Source organism: Pan troglodytes, chromosome 5 (genome assembly GCF_028858775.2).
Source record: "Pan troglodytes isolate AG18354 chromosome 5, NHGRI_mPanTro3-v2.0_pri, whole genome shotgun sequence".
Lineage (NCBI taxonomy): Eukaryota > Metazoa > Chordata > Mammalia > Primates > Hominidae > Pan > Pan troglodytes.
In genome coordinates, this window is record NC_072403.2 from 73,741,663 (window position 1) to 73,769,173 (window position 27,511).

The following is a 27,511-nucleotide window of genomic DNA, read 5'->3' on the forward strand; positions in this document are numbered from 1 at the left end:
TGATTTAGCTTTGAACATAAACCTAGTTTAAGTTACTGTCTTTAATTTCTTCTATTTTATTTTTCCTTGATGGTGTGTGTGTGTAAGCAGAAAATTGATGATGAATCAGTTTCTGAGCAAGTAAGTATTACTTCTGGCTCCTGTTTTTTTCCAAAAAGGATTTTTGTGGCAAGTCAAAGTAAGTCTGCTTTTAAATATAGTGCTTTATATATTCAGAAGAATTCATAGTTGCATCTTTTTCAATGCTTAAAAATGTATGTAAGTATATGTCTTCATGTGTATATGCAAGTATAATATCCATACCTATACCCACACATTGTATTCAAATTATACTTGAAAATGCATATATAATCTTTCAAATACAGTTTAAAATGTATAAAAATCCTATATACCTACACATATATTTTTATTCTTTCAGGTACAATTTGAGTAGGAGGCAGAATTTTAAATACAAAAGCAGGATACAGAGTGTTACATATGCAAAGTACTAAGATATAGAACTTAAATTTATAAACATTTTACAAAATAATTCATAAATCTTCAGCATGTCAGGTGTTTCATATGGAGAAACATTTTAAACTCCCAGTTTAATAAGCATTACACTTGAAGTCTCAGAAGAAAATCAACTGAGCTAGCAAAAGCCAAAGGATTTTTATGCATATGGAAATATTACAAGCAAGGAGGAAACAAAATAATTTTTGTTTTTTTGTTAGGACTGGCATTATAATAAATGCTATATCTGTTTCATACTCCTTAGGGGTAACATGTATTAAAAATATATACTCTAATTACTAATCACACATACTTAGTTCAGACTATATGCATATAACACCATTAATTCTGAAATGTAACATAAATTCAGTTAGCCAATGTAAAAATATGCAAAAATAAACCTATTGAAAATGAACACTAACATATCTTTCCACATACAGAATTATTAACCCATTATTTTATTAAAATTTAAAATTATAGAACATGTCCTTCCTTAAAATTTAAATAACACTCAAATTGTTTTATACTTATTTTTTAATAAAACAGATGGAACTATAGAAATAAATAAGGATAGCAGAGATAAGAGAGAAATGGAAAGAAGGAAAGAGAAGCAAAATAATTATTTTTAAAAATGTCACTAAAGGGTCACCTATCTCACAGGGGTTATGTGGAAAGTTTTTTATCTATGATCCTGCTTCTTGATGAGACTCTTCCTGGTACCTAGTCAAGCCAGAGTCCAAGTGATATTCAAAAAGCCTTTAAAATTCACTAAGCGAGAACCTCGAACTCATGGAAAGAAAGGATAAATTCAAAGTAGAAGAGATTTATCTTTGTAAAGTATGAAGTAAAGACACCAGTGCCTGTGTCTCTCTGAATCTAACTCAATGTGACAAAGAAAATTAGAAACAGAAAATAAAACTTCATCCTCATTAAAACAGTTATCAATAATCCCAAGTCAAAGCACAAAAGAACGAGATGACAAATATTGTGAAAGGACCAAGATAAGAGCAGATATGAAGAGCAGGTAGGTGCCTGCTGCTGGAGTAAGCCAGCAGAAAGGGCACAAAAATAGTTCTCAGAGTAGGAAACTGATGAAAAATTTTAAAAAACAAGAACAAAAATTAAAAAAAAAAAACTTGCTTGAAATATAAGGCTGGGCCAATTTTCCATCAAAGAGTGTTTGGGGTAGAAGAAAAGACACTGGCAGAATTTGGAATTTCAGAGACATGCAACATTGAGGGCCCATGAAGGAAAATCAGCAGTCCTCTTGCTACCGTTACTCACTGGGGTGACGAAAAATATATCCATTCTCCCTCTCTCCCACCTCTCTCACACACATACACATGCATATGCATATATGTGTTCACACACAAGCAATTGAAAAACCAATATTTTCCTCTGAGCCAGGGAAGATTCTGCTTGTTTCTCATTGACAAGGACATTGTGTTGACTCACACATGTTCCCACAAATACTAAGGTTTTGAAGAACTAAATTTAAAGATAAGAAAAACTTAGAAAGGAATTAGTGCAAAATAGACTGTTGTGTTTGTGTGCAAATGTAAATGTAAAAATAAATGAGTATGAAAAGAGCCAGACATCTTATGTAAGCATTATTTTACCAAGCATATTAAAATTACAGCTAGATAATTTTAAGACAAGTATAAATATTACTATACAACAAAATATTTAAGGAGATATAAAAGACTCAGGATATATATTAGTTAATAAAATGAGAGGAATCCCAATGGCAGAATTCCAGAAAAAATAGAGGATAAATTAAATGCCAGTATTCACTGGCCCTTTTGTTTCCTCTCCATGATAGCAGTGCAAATGCACTGCTTCTAGTCTGCCATCTTGACCCAACATCCCTTTAAATGTATTTTCTAACTCATTCCCTAGCTTCTAGGGTGTCCTGGCATCTTAGCTATGGATATCCCAGTACCTGCAGGTCACAAGGTAACAGAGACTATGACAGTCATCTGGGTCTCCTGGAACGGAGCACACAGAGCAGTGGAGATGGACCCCAAGCTCTGGGTGGAGTAAGAGACCTACTTTGAATTCTTTATCCAGCATCCCAACATTTCATTTTGTTTAGGATTCAAGATCCAGTATTACTATGCTGATTTGTTTCTCATCTGGAGAAACACTTCTTATTCTTGAATTTACTTTTTTTGGGGTGGGACTTTTCTTGAGGATGTGCCTATGATGTATGTTGAGTAAGACCATTTGGCTTTGCTTCTGGGTATGTTTAGTGGCTGTATTAGTCTGTTTTCACGCTGCTGATAAAGACATACTAGACACAGGGAAAAACCAAGGTTTCATTGGACTTACAGCTCCACATGGCTAAAGAGGCCTCAGAATCATGTTGGGAGGCGAAAGGTATGTCTTACATGGTGGTGGCAAGAGAAAAATAAGGAAGAAGCAAAAGGAAAAACCCCTGACAAACCCATCAGATCCCATGAGACTTAATCACTATCACAAGAATAGCACAGGAAACACCTGCCTCCATGATTCAATTACCTCCCCCTGGGTCCCTTCCATAACATGTGGGAATTCTGGGATATACAATTCAAGTTGAGATTTGGATGGGGACACTGTCAAACCATATCATTTCACCCATGGCCCTTCCAAATCTCATGTCCTCACATTTCAAAACCAATCATGTGTTCCTAACAGTCCCTCAAAGTCTTAACTCATTTCAGCATTAACTCAAAAGTCCAAATTCTCATCTGAGACAAGGCAAGTCCCTTCCACCTATGTGTCTGTAAAATCAAAAGCAAGCTAGTTATTTCCTAGATACAGTGGGGGTACAGGTATTGGGTAAGTACAGCTGTTCCAAATGGGAGAAATTGGCCAAAACAAAGGGGTTACAGGGCCCATGCAAATTCAAAATCCAGCGAGGCAATCAAATTTTAAAGCTCCAAAGTGATCTCCTTTGACTCCATGTCTCACATCCACATCACACTGGTGCAAGAGGTAAGTTCTCATTGTGTTGGGCAGCTCTGCCCCTGTGGCTTTGCAGGGTACAGCCCCCCTCCTGGCTGCTTTCACAGGCTGGCATTGAGTGTCTGTGGCTTTTCCAGGCACATGGTGCAAGCTGTCAGTGGATCTACCATTCTGGGGTCTGGATGATAGTGGCCCTCTTCTCACAGCTCCACTAGGTGGTGCCCCAGTAGGGACTCTGTATGGGGACTCTGACCCCACATTTCCCTTCCATAATGCCCTAGCAGAGGTTCTCCATGAGGACCCCGCCCCTTCAGCAAATTTTGCCTGGGCATCCAGGTGATTCCATACATCTTCTGAAATCTAGGCAGAGGTTCCCAAACCTCAGTTCTTGACTTCTGTGCCCCCAGAGGCTCACCACCATGTGGAAGCTGCCAAGGCTTAGGGCTTCTACCCTCTGAAGCCACAGCCCGAGCTGTACTTTGGTCACTTTCAGCTATGGATGGAGCGTCTGGGACACAGGGCACCAAGTCCCTAGGCTGCACACAGTATGGTGACCCTGGGCCCAGCCCACAAAACCATTTTTTGCTCCTGGGCCTCCAGGGCTGTGATGGGAGGGGATGCTGTGAAGGTCTCTGGCATGGCCTGCAGACATTTTCCCCATGGTCTTCGGCATTAACATTAGGCTCCTTGCTACTTATGCAAATTTCTGCAGCCAGTTTGAATTTCTCCCCAGAAAAAGGGTTTTTTCTTTTCTATTGCATAGTCAGGCTGCAAATTTTCCAAATTATTATGCTCTGCTTCCCTTGTAAAACTGAATGCCTTTAACAGTACCCAAGTCACCTCTTGAATGCCTTGCTGCTTAGAAATTTCTACTGTCAGATACCCTAAATCATCATTCTCAAATTCAAAGTTCCACAAATCTCTAGGGCAGGGGCAAAATTCCACCAGTCTCTTTGCTAAAACATAACAAGAGTCACCTTTTCTCCAGTTCCCAACAAGTTCTTTATCTCCATCTGAGACCACTGCAGCCTGGACCTTATTGTCCATATCACTATCAGCATTTGGGGCAAAGCCATTCAACAAGACTCTAGGAAGTTCAAAACGTTCCCACATTTTCCTGTCTTCTTCTGAGCCCTCCAAACTGTTCCAACCTCTGACTGTTACCCAGTTCCAAAGTCACTTCCACGTTTTTGGGTATCTTTTCAGCAGCACCCCATTCTACTGGTACCATTTACTGTATTAGTTCATTTTCATGCTGCTGATAAAGATATACCCGAGACTGGAAAGAAAAAGAGGCTTAATTGGACTTATAGTTCTACATGGCTGGGGAGGCCTAAAAATCATGGTGGGAGATGAAAGGCACTTCTTACATGGTAGTGGCAAGAGAATAATGAGGAAGAAGCAAAAGCGAAAACCCCTGGTAAACCCGTCAGATCTCATGAGACTTAATCACTATCACAAGAATAGTGCGGGAAAGACCAGACCTCATGATTCAATTACCTCCCCCTGGGTCCCTCCCACAATACATGGGAATTCTGGGAGATACAATTCAAGTTGAGATTTGGATGGCGCACAACCAAACTATATCAGTGGAATAGACTCTGTATGATTTCTTTGGTTATACATAGTCTTCATGTGGTGGCTTTCTCAAATGCTCATTGTGGTAGCGATGTGCCTGGTGTGTCAGCAGGCCCAAGGCCTCCTAATGAGCAAGGGTGGTGTGAATAATAGTGGTAGCAGAGGTCATATGAGGCTACCTTCCCAAATGCTGTGTACTTGTGTCAGCAGATATTGAAATGGGCTATGAAGTAGATCTTAAGGCCAGAAAGTGGTACTTACAGGTGAGAGCCAGATGGCATGGTCACTAGCTCTCTACTGTAAGATGTTCTCACCTGGTCTAGATGATCTCTCATCTACACCCAAAGGTGTAATCTAAATGAAGTTCTCAGGTTCCCAGGTGGTGGGTTGGGTTGTAGAACATTCAGTGGTCCTTGTCCCACACTTTGCCTCTGAGGACAGAGGCAGCATAGCTGGGAACTGGGCCAAGCGAGCCTGCATGTGGGCCCCTAATGGTGGGTGCAAGCACCAGCCCCAGTAGGGTTCAGAGTCAGTTCTCAGGTCCCTAGAATAACTTCCCAGTGAGGAGCAGAATAATTATTGCTGGGTCTAAGACCCAGGATGGGGAATGAGAGATGGCTCAGGCTCTACAGACTAGCAAGTGGTAGTGGGACCTGCTGTGCTCTCATACTCCCAACCTAGCAGGGCTCCCTCCTATAGTCTGACTCTGGCAGAAAGTTAGAACAGTTAGCCAAAGCACTCCCAGTTTGCCTTCAGGCAGACCTATCCCAGGCCAAAAAACTTTCTGCTGGGGTCAAAACCACAGCCACTCACGTCCTCTGAAGAGGGAGCACCCAAGTACTGTGCCTGTGGCTGGAGCACATACCACATTTGCCTCTCAATTCTAGCCCTAGCGGCTTCTCCCCTGCTCAAGATCATAAATCTCTGACCTGAGACTCTCCAGACCAGTAACTGCCACTTGTGCTGGCTGGCAGGTTTCCACATAGCTCTCTATGAGCTAGGATACACAATGGCCTCATTCTACTGATGCCCAGTTCTAGGAGTGCATGCAGGATAATTTCTAGGGCTGTTCCTGCTCATAGACTTCTGATGGCTCCCCAAGTTAGATCCAGAGCTTGGTTGGGACAAGGATCTCCGTTAAAGCCTGGATTGCCCAGCTTCCCAGTGGGAATGTGCATCATGGAGGCAATCACTCTCTATCTCATGCACTGGGGATTCACTCACAATTTTCTGCTGGAGCCTGCCACATGAGTTGTTACCTGCATTTTTTTTCTAAGTGCCCAAAGTTTTCTTTAACTCTTATGTTGATCTCCCGTGTTCCTTTTTGCACAGAAGTTCACAGTGTGAATCTTTACACACAATTTTGCTATTTCTAAGTAGGTGAGGTATACTAACAAAGCCTCCAATTAGCCATCTGGTGAAAGAAAGGTGTTTAAAAACTTTGAAAAAGAGATAGACCCTAAAATGTAGGTATTTGTAAAGAATTCCTATACCAAGACATATGTTAATTGTGATTTACTGTGAAAAGCAAGAGCAAATATAAAGACTGTATAGGTGATATACATCATAATTTTTTTACAAAAGAAAGCAGAGTTATATTTTCTCATTCTGAAGTCAAAGAAGAATTTTATAGCTGAATCTTTTAGTGTAGGACATTGGGAAACATAATGGACTGTGTCTTGATGTATGGCTTTGCAATAGGTATAGAAATGTTCAAATGCACATCTTTTAAACTGATTCTGCATGAAAATTGAAGGCAAAATGTAACATGCTAACTTTGTATGAAAAAAAGGATTATTAGCTTGAATAATGTGCTCTAGATACAGATCTAGCAGAAACACATAAAATGGATTCCTTAGTTTTATGTGAGCTCTGTTTGTCAGCTGGCTTATCATTTTGAAAGCTGATAGTTACTTGGGGCATGCATTGGAAATACCCACAGATTATTTAGCAAAACAACATTGATCTGAGAAGAAAGCCCTCTACAAGAAAAGAAATATCCCTAAATCAAACTAGCAATACGAAATTTACTTACCTAGAAATACACTAATAAAAGTTATTGATTACTTACGGGATCAATTCTATAGATTGAAACAATTTAGAATAATAAATACAAAAATAAAACTTTTCACCATTAAATTTATGTCAAAACTCCCCAGCATAAGAAAAACCACAACATTGAACAACACTTTCATCACTGATTTGGCAAGGAATTACAAGTGACAATAAAAAATAATGTAAAATCTTAAGGGTTCTGGTGTAAGAAGTCCTAAATTCTATATGTCTTCTAATAACATGTCATTCAAAAAGCCAACTGATCTATATAATTTTTTATATCCTCATATAAGAAACATAAATAATATCAGTATATTATCTGGCCATAGTTATAATAAAAGTCAAATTAAAGTTTCTATGAAACCCATTTATTAAGATAAACATAGTAAATAGATAATTTAATTTACATTTAAAGATTTATCATGCTGAAAAAAAGTATCGATGTTTTGAAATAGTTTATCAGAAATTATTACAAAAGGAAAATTTTCAAAAGCCCAACAAATATCAGGGTGTAAGAGGGTGGAAATGAACTGTGAATGGGGCACAAGAAAACTTTCTAGGGTGATGGATAAGTTCTATATTTTGGGTTCAGTGGTAGTTACACAAGTAAGTGCAATTGCCAAAACTCCTTAAATTGTATATGTAAAATCTTTGCATTTTATTATGTGTAATCACAATAAAAAATGTCCAAAAGCTATTGAATACCTTATGAAAAGTCTATTTCTCTGAAAACATTGCCTCCCCCTTCCCCATAAAAAGAAAGAGTAAGGGGAAAAGTCTACTTCAAAACATAAGAAAAATGCAGGACCTTAATTATATCATTTTTTTAAGAACTTAATATCAAATTTTGATTATCTTTCAAAAAAAGAAAATACAGATTTTGCAGCAAATAATATTCTCATGTACATTTTTCCTTTATTTCCATATGTGATTACCTTTCTTCCACAGTTCAATACAAATAATTTTACTCACAAATACCATAATCCTAAATTTCACATTTTGTGTTTGTTATAGTCATGGTCATTGCCCTCCCATGCAACATTGAATCTGAAACAAACAGTAACTAATGGCTTTCAATTCATTTCTAATGAGCCATTGCTGAATATATCTGCATCATTCTGGTTTTGTTTCATGGTATTATGTTTTTACATTTTTCTTAAATTTTACGGTTTCTAGTACTTTGCATTAAAACAATTCATCATCTTTAAAAACAAATGTTAAAAAAGAAGAAAACAAGCAAAATCTATTCTTAGATATAGTACTTTTTAAAAGTCCATTTTTTTTAAATTTTAGTTTATTTTTAATTGACAAATAATAAGGCAACACTTTTAATCTGAACCTGGTATTATGGTTCTATGTGAAATAATGAGATAACCTAATACGGAATGATTTTTTTCTAACTACACCTCTAAACAAGCAAAATTATCTTTGAATATGTTTCTATGCAGTTCTGTGAATAAAATTTAAAGATTTTATGTATGGCTATGCTAAATTGTAATCTTCTGGGCTTCAATAACCATAAGATATGTTTTCATAACTGCACTCAGGAGACATCAGAAGGTGTTGGGGTTGAATTGTATCTCCCCAAAAGACCTTGAGGTCCTAATCACCAGGATCTCAAAATGTGGCCTTTTTTGAAAATAGAGTCTTTACAGTGATATTCAAGTGAAAGTGAATCCATTAGGGTGGAAACTAATTCAATAGGACCACTGTCTTTTAAAAAAGGGGGAAATTTTGACACAGAGATAGGCCCTCACACAGGAAGAAAACTACAAAAATTGAAGGCTGAGACGAGGGTGATTCTTCAGAAGCCAAGGAATGCCAAAGATTGTCCCGGCAAAGTAATACAGAAGGTATACAGGGAGCTTTTTACAATTACTATGATGCCTGATAAAACTGTCTCTTCCTCCATTCTTTCAACTCAGTTTCGGTGAAATAAGAGAGTTCATTTATTCGTTCAAAATAAGGTCTTTAATACCTTTTCTGTTTATCACTGCCTGTCTTCAAATAATATGCCACTTCCTGTAAAACATAATAGCCTTACAACAAGATACTGCGCTTTCCCCTTTTCTTCCTTTGTGCTACTGTTATCAAAAAGCAATTTTACTTAATCAGTTAATTCTAAGGCCTATTTGTACAATAATTATTTGACCAATAATTGGTGGTAGGATGTATTTATCTGTCAAAGAAAGTATACTTAACTCCTGAGTTACTCCTTTTTGATAAAATTTGAACTACATGAGGTTCCAACTTTTCCAGTGAGAAAATAATAATTATTTAGTCTTTCACAAATTTGTTAAACCTTGGGAACTGAGAGATATCATACATATCAACATATGTTGCCACTGGCAACGTATGTATGATTATATACTATAAGCAGGATCAGATGATGATGATCTCAAACCATTGATGTGGAGTCACACCTGTCTTGTTCTGGTATTTAGATTTACTACTTTTTAACACTGTGATTTCTGCATAAGTTATGGAAAATATCTAAGTTTTTGTTCTTTCATATATAAAATAAACATAAATAAAATCTGACTGAGAGATTTGCTCAAGAACAAAATGATACAAACTGTAAGTGTCTGCTATAGATAATTGCTTTAACTACTTGTGTGAATTTACTGAATCTGTCCAAAAGATAATTTGATAAAAACTACTCGAATATTTAATGTAGACACACTTTGATCCAGCAATTACACTTATAGTAATTTATTCTACAAATAAACATGCACACATATATACAGAGGCATATATAATTCCTCAAATAATAGATTATAATTGTAAAATATTAAAAATTCCCTGTGTCTGTTATATCTGTAAACTACAGTGTAGCTATACCATAAGAGGATGAGTGATCTACCTACCCACACATATTTTGTTCAAACCTCTGGTTTTTGTGAAGGAAAAATCTTTTAACTCTTAAAGATAGATATTGTGCCATAGATTGCTATTGCCTGAACTAAAATTTTGTCATGGCTTTGCTTTTATATTAGCACTTAGGACTTCTATGCATAAATAAGGTAAAAAAAAAAAAAAGCAAAACTATATCTCTGGTAACACACTAAAACTTTCATAGTTTTTATTTGATGTGTTAAGATATACATAAATAATCACAAGTTTTTAACTTATTAAATGTCAGACTTTTTCAGTTATTATATCCATTAAAAATTTTTAAACATATTTTTATAAGAGATGAAAATTTTAATGCATAGTGCTTCGTGATTTAAGGTATTTATTTAAATACTCATAAAATACAAACTAAGGAAAAAAATGCTTACAGTCATCTGGGAGCAAACATTCACGTTGTCTGAAAGTCAGCTTTGTAGTGTCCATAAGAAATGCAGGCCAAAGCATCAACACAAATGCCAACTGCACAGGCAGCAAAGAGCCAGATGCTGTTGGCAAAACATGCTCCAGAGTGTGGCATCTAGGTCCAATAATGGCCATACAGAGCCCCATCTGTAGCTAAAGCTGTTGACTCTGCTTTGGGGGAAGAAAAATCAGAAATAAAGAAGGCAGTTAAATTTTAAACCATGCCAGGAATAGCAGAAGGCAGGTTGCAGTCAGCATTCAAATTACATCTCTAGCCCAATTTGCTTTTTAATGTCTTGAAACTGTGTAAACACTAAACTATGTTAACTCCAGTTGTTTAGAGAGATGAGCACATATAGGTAGTTCAGTAACTTAGGACACACAAATCAGCTAAATAGATTTGATATTCCATCAGACGTTCATTTATCTAATTTTTTTCTCAAGGAATATAAGCATATGGTCCATGAAATGCAATTCTAATTTGATCTATTAAAATATGCAATTTTAAGTGTTCATTATGGTATATAATTTTCTTCAAATAGCATAAAATTTAAGACTCTTCTTTACAATTTTTATAATATTTTATTAGAATAACTCTTCACAAAGTTAAATAGGATATTCATGTATCCTTCACTGAGACTCCTTAAAGTTTTGATCAGTGGAAATTTGTGGGAAAGCTACAAAGAACCTTAAGCCTTAATCAAATAAAGTTTTTCAAAATTATAAAGAGATGATCAAAATAATCTCTTTTTAGTGTTCTTCATTTGTTGTACATATAAATATATAAAATGGAATTAGTTGATATCCAGATGATTAAAAAGATTCATCATTTATAAGATGCCACACTAATCTTATCTACGCATATATTTTTGAAAACAAGATCAATGTTTTAAATAATAAAAACTAATGATATTTAGAGTGAACTATATATCAAAAAGTTAACTAAAACCTTGTGGACAGAATATTATTTATCACCATAACCCTATGAGACATTACTATTGTTGATTCTACTTTCTAGCTAAGGAAACTGGAAGCTTGCAAATGTAATGTAAACTTACTTATCCCAATTCACACCAACCCTTAGAGACAGAATCAAACTTAATATGCAGACACTGCAGACACTGTGATTGTAGAACCCATATTTATTCTCCTTCTCCCCAATAAGATGAAAATAAAATATAACTTGATAGAATCATTTCTGTAATAGCAGAGGAAGAACTAGTCAAACATATGCTCTTCCATAAAAGAAACTTGTACATTGATAAATACAGTTAAAATAAGCTGTTTCAGAACTGTGTAAATGAACTAAAGGCTTGAAACAATCTCCGTGTTTATTCAAGAAAAATGATTGAATCTCATAAGCCTAATCAGCTTCGTGGTTGTAAACAACCATCCCTCTCTCCCCAGCTCTTCAATGGACTTGAAATCCAGTATCATTGCAATAATGGTAGCTGAGAAACCAGCAACCTAATAGCCAGTGGAGGGGGAGGGGATAGTACAGGTATGCATTTGACTCAAAAGACCCTTCCCAAGGAATGTCACTATCTCATTGGTTTGACAGCACTCTGAAAAACTCCATTCTCAGGGACTGACTTTATTTGACCTGACTAAAAATTCACTCTTATAAAAAACCATATATCTAGGGAATTTGTTAAAAATAATCAGTGGCAATTGCTTAATATCACAGTGTTTGAGGCAATAATTCCAGTTGAGGGCAACTCTAGGTTGATCAATATAATCAAAGATTTAATAACTCGGGAATTAGATGTACCTAGAAGTCTTTGAAAGCTAGAAAAAATCCTGGAAAACTAGAAAACATCACAGCATGCAAGTCTATAAACAGGCCTAAGAAAGATATAAACAGCCCTAATCTCTGATCTCTGACTAACCTTGAGGCTCTATACAAGCAGGAAGTAAAGAATAAAGTACAGTTGTTAACCGCCCGGCTGAGCATTGAAGACATGTCTCAACACACACACAGAGTCCTTTAGTAAAGGCTGGAAGATGTTTTAGTTCCAAAAATCTAAGAAAAATCTCTGTCAAATGATTCATTTTAGCTGACCACTAAGTTAATCAAGCAGAGACTAAAATGGCCACACATGGTAAAGAACAATCCCAGTGAAACACTAGACAAATAGTAGAAACAACAAAAACAAAAACACTAGCTACAAGGAAAGAGCGAGATTTGATTTCCAGATGTACCAAGTTATGCTATTTAAAATGTCAAGTTACCAGAAAATATTATAAGACATACAAAGAAATAAAAGTATGGGCCATGCACAGAAATAAAACCAGTAAATAGAAACTGCCTTTGAGGACACCCGAATATTGGATTTACTTGACAAATATATTAAGTCAGCTATGGTAAACTTGTTCAAAGGGAAATATAAACTATTATATAATCAATTAAGGAAAGTAGGAGATTGATGTCTTACCAAATCAGTAATAAAAATAAAGGAAGAAATTATTTAAAAATTAAAAAACAAATAGAATTTCCAGAGTTGGAAATTATAAAAACTGAAAAACAAATGTAAAAGAGAAAAACAAACAACATCATCAAAAAGTGGGCAAAGGATAGGAACAGATACTTCTCAAAAGGAGACATTTATGTGGCCAACAAACATATGAAAAAAAGCTTATCATCACCGGTCATTAGAGAAATGCAAATCAAAACAACAATGAGATACCATTTCACGCCAGTTAGAATGGCAATCATTAAAAATCAGTAAACAACAGATGCTGGAGAGGATGTGGAGAAATAGGAATGCTTTTACACTGTTGGTGGGAGTGTAAATTAGTTGCACCACTGTGGAAGACAGTGTGGCGGTTCCTCAAGGATCTAGAACTAAAAATACCATTTGAGCCAGCAATCCCATTACTGGGTATATACCTGAAGGATTATAAATCATTCTACTATAAAAACACATCCACACGTATGTTTATTGCAACACTGTTCACAAAGCAAAGACTTGGAACCAATCCAAATGCCCACCAATGATAGATTGGATAAGGAAAATGTGGCACATATACAGCATGAAATACTCTGCAGCTATAAAAAAGGATGAGTTTATGTCCTTTGCAGAGACATGGATGAAAATGGAAACCATCATTCTCAGCAAACCAACACAGGAACAGAAAACCAAACACTGCATGTTCTCACTCATAAGTGGGAGTTCAACAATGAGCACACAGGGAGGGGAACATCACACACCAGGGCCTGTTGGGGGGTCAGGGGGATAGTGGAGGCATAGCATTAGAAGAAATACCTAATGTAAATAATGGGTTGATGGGTGCAGTAAACCACCATGGCATGTGTATGGCACATGTAGACCTATGTAAAAAACCTGCACATTCTGTACATGTATCCCAGAACCTAAAGTGTATTTAAAAAAAAAAGTTATTGGAAAAAATAAAATAATTACTAATTGAGCAAAACAAGAGACTTAATTTGGCAGAAGAAAGAAGTAGTGAACATAAAGATAAGTTTATTAAGATAATTGTGTCTGAGGATCATCAGAAAAAAAAAAAATAAATGAGTAGATCCTCAGAGATCTACTCACATATGAGTTCCAAAAGGAAAAGGGATAGATAAATGCTTTGAAAAATTAATGGCCAAAACTTTCTGAATTTTATGAACAAATGTTGATCTATACATCCATGAACCTCATCAAACTCAAAGTAGAATAAATTGAAAGAGATTGAAAGTTAATCTTGATAGTCAAACTGTAAAACACAAAGAGATAATAGTGATAGCATCGAGAAAAAAAGTGATTTATTACATACAGGGATCCACATAAGAATAACAATTGACTTCCCATCAGAAGCCACCATGTAGATAAGAAAGCAGCAGAATGATATATTTGAAGTGCTAAAAGAAAAAAAAAGACTATCAACCATGAATTCTATATCTTACAATGCTACCTTCTAAATTAAAGCAGAAATTAAGACATTTTCAGATAAACAAGAACAGGAAGATTTCATAACTAGCAGACTAACATATAAAGAATAGTAATGATAGTCCTTTAGGTTAAAATGAAAAGAAACTATAGAATCTTAATTATTCACACATAAAAATCATGAGATCCAGTAATGGTAACTATATTAGTAAATATTAAAACCAGTATAAATATGTTTTGTTCATAACTCTTTTCTCTGTATATGATTTAAAAGATGGAGCATAAAACCATAATTATAACAGTTTGTTGATGGGCTTATAATGTATAAGATATAATTTGTATCACAATAATACAACAAGGGAGTAAAAAAAGGGGAGCGATGGTGGAGCAATATTTTTGCACATTATTAAAAATAAGTTGCTATTAATGCTATGTAATTGCTTTATCTTAAGAGGTTACTTATAATCTATAGGTCAACCATTAAAAAATTTTTAAATAATACAATAAATGTAACAAGGGTGTTAAAGTGGTATATCAGAAAAAAATATCTATTTAACACAAAGTAAGGCAATAATGGAAGAAGGCAGGAGCAAAAGAGAAGAAGACATGTAGAAAACAAATGGCATAATAGCAGAAGTAAACTCTACCTTATCAGTAATTACAGTAAATGCAAATTGAGTAAACATTCCAATCAAAAGACAAATAATGGCAGAATGTGCTTAATGAAAAAATTGTTCAACTATATGCTATTTGTAATAGATATACTTTGTATTCAATAGTGAAAACTAAATTCATAGCAAAAGGAAGGAGAACATAATGAAAATTAAAGCATAAATTAATAAAGCAGAGAATAAAAAAGCAATAGAATAAGACGATGAAATCTAAAACTGGTACTTTCCAAAATTGAAAAACCATTAACTAGAATGATCAAGAAAAAACAGAGAAGACCCAGATTACAAGAATCAGAAATGAAAGAGAAGAAAATACTACACTCTTCCAAAAACAAAAAAGGATTCAAAGAGAATACTAAACAATTACATGCTAACCAATTATAAAGGCTAAATGAAATAGATAACTTTACAGAAAGGTAAAACCACTGAAAGTAACCCCAAAAAAGTATAGCATATCAATAAACTTACAATAAGCAAAGAGATTTAGTAATAAAAATGTGTTCCACAAAATAAGTACATGAGTAGATTGCTTTACCAGTGACTTTACCAAATGTTTACAAAATAATGAACACCAATCCTTCTGCAACTGTTCCAAAAGAGAAGGGGAAAATTCTTAACATGTTCTATGTGGCTAATATTACCCAGTGTAAATCCAGTCAAAGATATGACAAAAAAAGAAAAATACAGATCAATATGCCTTAGGAATACAGACCCCAAATTCCTTCGTGAAGTAGTAGCAAATGGAATTCAGCAACATATACAAAGAAATATACATTATGACCAATTGGGATATATATTAGTTCTGCAAGGTTGGTTTTAAAATAGAAAACCACTAAATGCAATATACAATATTAATAGAATATAAGACAAATTACACATATAAACAGCTTCATTGATAGCATTTGAAAACATTCAACACATTTTATAAAAAACAAAACAAAAAAAACACTCAACAAACCAGAAACAGGAGGGAATGTCCAAAATCTGGTAAAGTGTCCCATGAAAAATCTACAGCTAACATCATACTTTATGGTGAAAGACTGCTTGATTTTCTTTTAAGCTCAGGAACAAGACAAGGATATTTAGTCTGTCATTTCTAAATTCAACATTGTACTGGAAGTTGTTGGGATAATTAACCATAAAACAGAAAAAACGTATCAATATTGGAAAGGTAGGAGCAAAATTGTCTCCATTATCAGATATTAAAAATCCTAAGGAATCGACCAAAAATTATTATAACTAATAAATAAGTTTACTGATGTTGAAAAATACATCATCAATATACAAAAATCAGTGCTGTCTCTATACACTAGCAAAGAACAATCTGAAAATGGCATGAAGACAATTCCATTTCTAATAACATAAAAAGATTCAAATTCTTAAGAATAGATTCTAAGAAGTACAAGTATACATAGAAAACAATAAAATGTTATTGAAAGAAATTAAAGAAGATTCAATAAAATCTCTATTAAAGTTATGGCTGCCATTTTCTTCAGAAAGTAACAAGCTGATACTAAAATTCATATGGAAGTACAAGGATCCCAGTTTAGCAAAACAATGATGGAACAAAAAAATAAGTTGGATTCATATTTCCTGACTTCAAACTTACTAAAAGCTACAATAAGAGGGTGTGGTATTAGAATAAAGATAAATAGAATAGAGTGTCTAGAAATCCTTACAAGTTTGTCTAATTCATGTTAAAGTTACCAAGATAATTTAATATGGAAAGAATAGTATTTTTAAGAAATTATCCTGAGACAACTGGATATTCATGTGTAGAAGAATGAGGCTAGACCTTTACCTCACACCACACACATAAAAATTAACTAACTCAAAATGGATTATATCTCAATATAAGAGCTAAAAATATAAAGTTTATAGAAGAAAATACAGAAATAAAATTATTGTAATCTTCAGTTAGACAACAATTTCTTAGCTATGATATGAAAAGCAAAAGTGGCAAAAGAAAATGAGTCAATTGGTTGTCCTCAAAATTAAAATTGTTTGTGCCTGAAAGGACACCATGAAGAAAAAGATAACTCACATAATGGAAGAAAATATCTGCAAATCATATTTGATAATTGGCTTGTATCCAAAATATATAAAATTTCTTACAACTAAGATAAAAAGTACATAACTTCCATTCCCAAATGAGCAAATGATATGAGGAGATATTCTCCCAAAAAGAGATACACGAGGTCAGAAAGCACATGTTAAGATGAGCTGTATTATTAGTCCTTAGGGAGATGAAAATCAAATGTGCATTGAAATACCACTTCACACCTACTAGAAGGGTTAAAAAGACAAACATCAACAAATATTGGCAAGATGTGGAGAAGTTGACACTCTCATACACTGCTGGTGGTACTGCAAAAATTATACATTCACTTTGGAAAAGAGTTTGGAAGTTCCTCTAAAAGTTAAGCACGGAGTTACTCTATGATCCAGCAATTCTACTCTAGTTTTATATGAAAAATAATTGAAAATATATGTCTGGACATGTATTGCACATGTTTATAGCAGTGTTATTCATAGTAGTCAAAAAGCTGTAATAATCAACATGTTCATCAGCTGAAAAATAAACAAATTTGCTGTAACTTTATGATGTAATGTTATCTGGCCATAAAAAAGAAACAAAGTCCTTATACCTGCTATGACATAAATCTTGAAAATATTATGCTAAGTCAAACAAACCAGTCACCAAAAAACATATATTGCATGATTCCATTTATATGAAATGTCCAGAACAGACAAATCCTAGAGATAGAAAGTCGATTAGGGGGACTTTATTTATTTCAAGGGGGAAGAAGGAAATGGGGAGAGGCTATGGTAATGGTATGAGTTCCTTTGGAATAATACAAGTATTCTAACATTAGATAGTGGTGATCGTTGTACTTCTCTACTAATCTACTAAATCTATAGTAGTTCTCTCCTTTTCCATGGTTTTGCTTTCTGGTTTCAGTTACCAGCAGTCAACCATGCTCTAAAAATAGATGAATATAGTATAATAAGATATTTTGAGAGAGAGAGAGAGACCACATTGACACACTTTTATTATAGTATGTTATGATTTTTCTATTTAATTAGTAGTTATTGTTGTTAATCTCTTAATGTGCCTAACTTATATTTAAACTTCACCATAGTTATATGTAGAAAAATACATAATTTATATATAGATGGTCCCCAACTGGTTTGACGTGATGTCTTGTCTTTACAATGGGATACAAGCAATTTACATTAAGTAGAAACTACACTTCAAGTACGCTTACAACAATTATGTTTTTTTGCTTTCAGTGGAGTATTCAATAAATTACATGAGATATTCAATAATTTATTATAAAATAGGAATTGTGTTTTTCTCCACCGGTAAGTTAATGTAGGTTCTGAGCATGTTTAAGGGAGGCTAGGATAAGCTATGATATTCAGTAAGTATATTAAATACTTACAAGTACATTTCCAACTTACAATTTTTGTCAATATACAATGGGTTTATCAGAAAAATAACCCTATTGTAAGTTAAGGGATATGTGTAACCCTGTATAGAGTTCGGTGCTATCTTTGATTTTCAGACATCCACTGGGGGTCTTGGAACATATCTCCCTTGGAATAGTAAAGGGGGACTATTGTACTGAATTGTACACCTAAAAAGGTGAATTGTATGGTGTGTTAATTATGTCTCAATAAAATTATTATTTAGAAAGATAACTAGGTAAGGAAATTCCTAAGTTGTAAGTCATCCTATTTATATGCAACATATGGAATACATACATTATGCTCATCTCATTAATATAGCATATTTAGTGACTGCTCTTTTCTCTTTACAATCTAGAAAAGCCAATATGAATATAATGTTCATATTAATACATTATCTTTATAATCACAAAGAAGAAGCACATTCAGAAAATCTGATTCAGCTAAACTTTAAATTTTATATCCAGATAAAATGCAACAAATATCTGAAATATGAAAATAAATAAAGCAAATAATATATCAAAAATCTTAGGAATGATGAAATGACTAAGAGTTTGTCTTAATTTAGGTAACAAAATCTCCTGAAACATTTATACATTTAAATCACTAGGAGTTCACAATAAGCCATGTCAGGGTTATCTAGAAAGACTGATTATGTGTCATGAATATTAAAGTATTTTGAATTAAGCCTTGTAGATGTTGTTTATTTTGTTTTCAATTTTTAAGACTTCTATATCAAATGCGATACTTTTATTTAAATAAATTAATACCATGTTGGACAATAAATTAATATTTGAGTCCTCTCATTTTGTTGGGATATATAAGAATATTTTGAACCAATAGGTGGACAAACATAAGTGATGTATTTCATACACACACACACACACATACACACGTGTATTTAACTCATATGTATAAGACATTGTTTTGGGAAGGAGCAAAGTAGCTTCTGATAGCCAGGATATTCAGGAGCTAGCCATATAGTATAAAGCAGGTTTAGAGCTAGGTGTAAGTGTTCTTCTGATGACCATTTCAACAATTTCATAGAACATCAGTATCAGACATGGCTAATCTATGCAAATAAGAGATCACAAAAACTAGACTAACTTATAATCATATCAAATAGAGACAAAACCAGGAACATCACCCAAACAAAAGACTAACAAAACAATCCCCTGTCATGGCTAATATAAGTAATTGCTACCTCTTTTGAAAACATTGGCTTTCACTTCTTTCTTGTCTTTTCCTCCATCCTCCTAGGTAAGACTTACCATAAACCTAATAATAAAATTCTGCTCCCTTCTTGACAACTTATCCAGAGCAAAGACGCACTCTTTGAAACCATCCCCCAAAATACAAGTAGCAAGCTCAAGTCGGTAAGTCCTTTCTAACATCCTTTTATTTAGATATCCCTGTGGATCTACATGATGTGTTTTCTCCCTTGTTGCAATGAGTTATAAACCCAACTTTTGCAACCCTAGGTGTGTTCCCAGTGGTGTTTGTCTGGTGACTGCCAACAGCGTCAACGCACACATACAGGAACGCATATACAAGTTATCTTAAGAAATTATAGGAAGAGCTAAATGCCAAAAAAAGGATATATCGGAGTCTCAATGAAAGAAATACTAGAAAATTTATAGTACATATTATAGATTATAATTAATTAATGTAAGAAAAATAAAACAGATAACAATTAATATTATGTTTTTAGTTCATCAAAAGTTTATTATTTCTCCTAATATACAGGTGGAAAGGTTATTAATATCAATTTGTGTTCATACATCAACTTAATAATTGCTAATGTCACAAAAATGTCTCTGGGTCTTTTTATTTTTATATATCTTTAACTAATCCTAACTACTAGCATTGTGAGTTTTCCTATATTACCAAAATTATTTATTTATCTTTTTTTTGTCACATAGTATCTATGCCATTATTGCCAGCTATTGTGGAATTCAATTTAATAAAGCAAACTGCCTACTGTTGAACAGTCTACACCTTATAACCCACTTTAATCACCAAAAAATTAGAAACATTTGTGAAAAGTTTTACAGGCATGAGATAATCCAGAATTCTCAACCTTAATCACAAGGCAAAAGAGAATGTATGATTTATTTTGGAGGACATTCTGAAATAATTTTAACATTTTCCTTTGTAAAATAATCATCTGAGTGTGTTTGTATGCAATTCATCTGCTTCTGAACAAGAAAAGGATTTAGTTATGATATACTTGATTATGCATCTACATAAGAGATACAATGTATACCAAACAAATCTAGGATTAAAAATTATTTACCAAGGGCAGGGCATGGTGGCTCATGCCTATAATCTGAGCACTCTGGGAGGCCGAGGCGGGCAGGTCACTTGAGATCAGGAGTTCGAGACCAGCCTGGCTAACATGGTGAAACTCCATCTCTACTACAAATACAAAAATTATCCAGGCATGGTGTCAGGCACCTGTAATCCTAGCTACTCGGAGGCTGAGGCAGGAGAATTACTTGAACCCAGGAGGTGGAGGTTGCAGTGAGCCAAGATCATGCCACTGCACTCCAGCCTGGAAAACAGAGTGAGAGTCTGCCTCAAAAAAATAATTTACAAATATATACGTGGTTATTAAGCTTTTGGAATAATAGCAATAGCTACTAAGAATTTCTTTTTCATGTGTATGAATCATTTTTTAAAAATAACTTCAAGTGTTATTTTAGATTTAGGGAGTACATGTGCAACTGTTACATGGATATATTGCATGATGCCGGAGTTTGGGGTACAAATGATCCCATCACCCAGGTAGTGAGCATAGTATCCAACAGTCAGTTTTTCAACCCATACTTACCTCCTTCCCTTCCCACTCTAGAATTCACCAGTGTTTATTACTGCCATCTTTATGTCCACGAGTATCCAGTGTTTAGCTTCCACTTATAAGTGAGAACATATGATATTTGGTTTTATGTTTCTGTATTAATTCACCTAGAAAAATGGCCTCAAGCTACATCCATGTTGCTGCAAAGAACATGACTTTGTTCTTCTTCATGGCTGCATAGTATGTCCATGGTGTATATGAACCACATTTTCTTTATGCAATCCCATGTTGATGGGAACCTAGGTTAGTTCTATGTCTTTGCTATGGTGAGTAGCGCTGAGATGACTACATGAGTGCATGTATCTTTTTGGTAGAATGATTTATTTACTTTTGGATATATGCGCAGTAATGGGATTGGTAGGTGAAATGGTAGTTCTATGTTAAGTTTTTGAGAAATCTCCAAACTGCTCTCCACAGTAGCTGAACTAATTTATATCCCAACAACAGTATTTAAACATTCTCTTTTCTCCAATGCCTCATCAGCATCTGTTGGTTTTTTAACTTTGTAATAATAACAATGCTGATGTGTGTGAGATGTTGTCTCATTGTGGTTTTGATTTGGATTTCTCTGATTAATGATGTTGAGCATTTTTTTCATATGATTATGGGGCACTTGTTAAATGCATATCTCAAAATGTCAGAAAGATATCAAACTAATGATCTAATATCATACTTGGAAAACCAGAAACATAAGAGCAAACTAATTCCAAACCTAGCAAAAGAAAAGAACTAAAATCAGAGCAGAACTGAAGAAAATTAAGACCCCAAAATCCAGAGAAATAATCAACTTAACCAGAAGTTGGTTTTTTGAAAGCATAAATAAGATTGATAAACCACTGTCTACATTAACAAAGAAAAAATGACAGAAGATCCAAATAAGTACAGTCAGAGATGACAAAGGTGACATTACAACTGATCTCACAGAAGTAGAATGATTCTGAGAGACCCTTATGAACAGCTCCATACACATAAACTAGAAAATCTAAAGGAAATGGATAAATACCTGGTAACACACCACCTCTCAAGATTGAATGAGAAAAAAATTGAAATCCTGAAAACACCAAGTTTTGAAATTGAATCAGTAATTTTAAAAAAACAACCTACCAACTAAATAAAGCCCCAGACCAGATGGATTCACGCCAAATTTTACTAGATGTAAAAAGAAAAGCTGGTACCCATTCTATTGTAACTCTTCCAAAAAAAAATGAAGTCGAAGGAACTCCTCCCTAACTCACTCTATGAACCAGTATTATCGAGATACCAAAACCTGGAAAAGATACAACACAAAAAGAAAACTACAGGCCAATACACCTTATGACCCTCAACAAAATACTAGGAAGCTAAATATGGCAGCACATCAAAAAGTTAATTCTCCAACTAAGCTTCATTCCTGGGATGAAACTGTTTCACCAAACACAAATCAATAAATGTGATTCACTGCATAAACAGAATTAAAAACAAAAAACACATGATGATTCCAATAGAAGTGGAAAATTCTGCTATGAAATTCAACATCATGCTAAAAATCCTAAATAGACTAGGTATCTAAGAAACATATCTCAAAATAATAAAAGCCATCTATGGTAAACCCACAGCCAACATCATACTAAATGGGCAAAGTCTACAAGCATTCCTCTGGAGGACTGGAACAAGCCCAGCCTCACAACTTCTATTCAACACAGTACCGAAAGTCCGAGCCAGAGCTATCAGGCAAGAGAAATAAATAAAAGGTATCCAAAAAGGAACAAAATAAGTCAAACTATCTCTCCTTACTGATGATATGATTCTACACCTAGAAGATGCTGAAGACGCCACCAAAAGGCTCCTGGAACTTATTAAAATTTTGGCAAAGTTTCAGGACACAAAATCGATGTATACAAATCAGTAACATTTCTATGCACCAATAACATTCAAGCTGAGAGCCAAATCAAGAATCCATTTACAATATGCAATCCCATTTACAATAGCACACACACCAAAAACAAAAAACAAACAAACAAACAAAAAAGCAAGGAATACATCTGATCAAGGATGTGAAAGATCTGTACAAGGAGAACTACAAAACACTGCTAAAAGTAATCAGTAATGACACAAACAAATGAAAAAATACCCCGTGTTCATGGCTTGGAAGAATTCATATCATTAAAATGGCCATAATGCCCAAAGCATGCACAGATTCAACCTATCAACCTACGAATGTCATTTTTCACAGAATTAGAGAAAAACTATACTAAAATGTATGTAGAATGAAAAAAGAGGTTGAATAACTAAAGCAATCTTAGAGAGGAAATAAAAAAAGATGGAGGCATCATGTTACCTGACTTCAAACTATACGTATGTCTACAGTAACCAAAAACAGCATGGCAGCATTGCACTGGTAAAACAACAACAATAACAGACACATAGATCAGTGGAACAGAATAGCAAAACCAGAAATAAAGCAACCTACTGACAGCCATCTAATATTTGATAAATCAACAAAAATAAGCAATGAGGGAAGGACCCCCTATTCAATAAATGGTGCTGGGAAAATTGGCTGTCCACATGCAGAGGGCTGAAACTGGACCCTTACCTTTTACTATACACAAAAAAGTAACCCAGGATGGACTAAATATATAAATATAAGACCTCTGACTATAAGAATCCTAGAAGAAAACCTAGAAACCCCATCCTGGACATCAGCCTTGATAAATAATTTATGAGTGAGTCCACAAAAGCAACTGCAACAAAACCAAAAATTGACAAGTAAGATTAAGCTAAAGAGCTTCTGCATAGCAAAGGAAACTATCAACAGAGTAAACAGACAACTGACAGAATGGGAAAAATAAAGCGGAGTATTCTCCCCATGTGATAGTCTGAAATATAGTCTGAAACCAAGGGCACAATGCACTGCGGAAAGCCGTAGGGACCTCTGCCCTTGAAAGCGGGGTATTGTCCAAGGTTTCTCCCCATATGATAGTCTGAAATATGGCCTCCTGGGATGAGAAAGACCTGACCGTCCCCCAGCCCAACACCCGTAAAGGGTCTGTGCTGAGGAGGATTAGTAAAAGAGGAAAGCATCTTGCAGCTGAGATAGAGGAAGGCCACTGTCTCCTGCCTGTCCCTGGGAACTGAATGTCTCGGTATAAAACCCGATTGTACATTTGTTGAATTCTGAGATCAGAGAAAAACCGCCCTATGGTGGGAGGCGAGACATGTTTGCAGCAATGCTGCCTTGTTATTCTTTACTCCACTGACATGTTTGGGTGGAGAGAAACATAAATCTGGCTTACGTGCATGTCCAGTCATAGTACCTTCCCTTGAACTTAATTATGACATAGATTCTATTGCTCACATATTTGTTGCTGACCTTCTCCTTATTATCACCCTGCCCTCCTACTACATTCCTTTTTGCTGAAATAATGAAGATAATAATCAATAAAAACTGAGGGAACTCAGAGGCCGGTGCAGGTCCTTGGTATGCTGAGTGCCGGTCCCCTGGGCCCACTGTTGTTTCTCTATTAAAAAAAAAAAAAAAAAAAAGAATGGGAAAAATAGTCACGATCTATGCATCCAACAAAGGTGTGATACGCTGAATCTATAAGGAACTTATTCAACAAGCAAAAAACAACTCCATTAAAAGGTGGGCATAATACCTAAACACCTACTCAGAATTTCTATTTAGAGTTTCTTCAGAATTCTCATCTAAGAACTAATTAATACAATTGAATTATGGAATATGTGGATAATTTATATTATAAAATATATCAAAAATTTTACTAAAATAATCCAAACTCACAATAATCTCTAAGTAAAAAATTGGAAGTTTTAATTTAGTGGACTCACTCCTTTCTTGTCATAGTGTGGTAGTTCTCATACCGCATGGAAAGGTCCAAAACAATGTTAAGATGGCAAAAACATGTTTTGAAGAAGTAAATGCATTTGTATCATTACCATATTGGAACATTGCATTTTCAAGTTAAAATTTGTTTATACTTTGTTGACATCTGGCCTTCAGTATTTTCAAATTTCAAATGATTGTGACACCATCTTGTCAGTAAATGGCTCTTCATTGCTGGATGGTTATTTTAATTAAATGTATCTAAAGTGAAAATAATGTCTGGATGTATCCCAAGGACACTGAGCACTCCAAGTAATTTCATGAAGAAAACTAAAAATATGTTACTCACCGATAGCTTTTGTAAGGGTCAGTACAGGTGGAATTGTTCTTGCAAGGATTCATTTTACACTCATTGGATTCTTCTTCACAAAAATTTCCTTCCCAATCAGATAGGCACACACACTGGTAGCTCTAAGAGAATATGAAATTATATACTTTTAGGCTATTTCTTACTATTAAGCCTATAATACAGATATTACTCTGGGCTATTTTGATATCTCTGTCAATTTATAATTTTTTTAGTTTTATACAATGCCAATACTCCCCCCAAATGACTTTTACCACATTTTTAAAACCGTGTGAACAGTATTCTTTAGTATCTAATTAAATAAAGTTTTGTAGTAAGTCAATAGATTCTACAGAAGGTATTAAAGATTTATGCATTATGCTCACAATGTAGAATTATCATCTTTGTTAAATGTTTTAAAAGAACAATAGCATGTTAGTCATATGATGGTAGATGATGGAGTATAAATAACTAATTAAACAACTCAGCAACTAGCTCACAAGTTAAAAATACAAGTATAAATAAGGAAACTTTTGACAGATTTATTGTTACAGATAAATATTTAAAATAAATTAACAGACTTTTGGTCAATTAAAATCGTAAAACTTTTCATGGTGTTTTTCTGAAACAGAGAGTTGCCCTATGACAATGTAATTCAGAATGCTAGAGGTAAAATTTTGCTTTCCTAGTATTGGGAAAACAAACAAACAAAAGAAACACTTTAAATTACTCTGTGAAAATACTTTCTATATGAAAAATATTTTTGAAGAATAGAGCTCTTGTCAAAATTAGATTTTGGGCTTTTGTCTGTAGAGAATCTAGATATAGCATTATAAAAATGGTAAAAATCAATGTTAACTGTTATTTAAATCTGCACTTTTCAATACAGTAGCCACATGTGGCTATAAAACATTGAAACCTGGCTAGTACCAATTAAGATGTGCTATAAATATAAAATACACATTGAATGTTGAAAAGTTAGTATTAAAAAAGGAATGCCAAGTATCTCACTAAAATTTTTTATTATTTACTTTTGGTTGAAATGGAAATAATTTTGATATAAAGAGTTAAATGAAACGTACGATTTCAATTAATTTCATTTATTTCTATAGCTTTTTGTAGTGGCTACTAGAAAAGTTAAAACACAAACAGAGATCTTGTTTAATTTCTACTGAACAGAGTTGAGAGTTGAGTTAGATAATGCCAGCCCAGTTTCTCCATTTGTGGATAGAGTTAAGAAGTCTATATACTTACAAGCACAATGTGATGAGTAGGAGCCCTGAGATTACAGAACGCATCTTAGTTTAATACATCTCAACATCCTGTACAGATCTAGCACCCTATGTTTAATTAATGTTGATTAAATAAACAGAAAAGAACAAACATGATATGACCAATAATTTAAAGGTTGAAGTTAGTAGCCAAAACAAAATTCAAAATGATCCTTCATCACTTTGTTACATTTGGACAGCAAATTTTTTTTACAAACATAACAATGAAACATGATAACCAGAAGAAAAATAAATGCATGCTCCATGTATGTGCATTTAGGTTACAACAGTTTAAATGTATAAGAAGTTCTACTCAGTACTGTGCTTTGGTTGAACAGGGCCAATTGGTTTTCCATGCTAGGTATTAATAACTAGCTTAAAAGCACAAGAATGAGAGCCACCTTATCAACATTGTGCTTTATTCCTGACACATATACTAGTCTCCACTCAGAATAATCTTTAAGGGTACTCCAGTTTTGCTGGATTTTAGCAGATTTTTTTTTCACATACCATGCTCCCTACATTGTTAACTTCCTCCATGAGTGTGGTAACATTTACACTTTTCATTGGTTGCGTTTGGCTTATTTTTTCTTTTTGTTTTTTGTAAACATTAAAAGAGGACTTACATAAAAATTGAATATAATGATTATATTTTGTTTTATGAATGTGCTATTTAAAATGAAAGCAATTCCACAATAGTCAAGACAACATCAGCTGTGGTGAATGGGAGAAAATCATCCCACTCAGTAGCATAAATGGCATATGCATAAAATCTTCGGGACATGCCCAT

General features: G+C 34.3%; 1 protein-coding gene across 1 annotated transcript in view; it reads right to left on the reverse strand.

The window, feature by feature from the left end:
- LOC129144371 (protein eyes shut homolog) overlaps positions 1 to 27,261 on the reverse strand; it is a 141,869-nt gene extending 114,608 nt beyond the window's left edge. The window contains exons 1-2 of the mRNA XM_054686568.1: positions 27,232 to 27,261; positions 25,454 to 25,575 (exon numbers count right to left, since the gene is read on the reverse strand). Of these exons, the coding sequence (XP_054542543.1) occupies positions 25,454 to 25,575; positions 27,232 to 27,261 (152 nt within the window). The remainder of the gene's footprint in view (positions 1 to 25,453; positions 25,576 to 27,231) is intronic.
- Between the last annotated feature and the right edge of the window lie 250 nt (positions 27,262 to 27,511).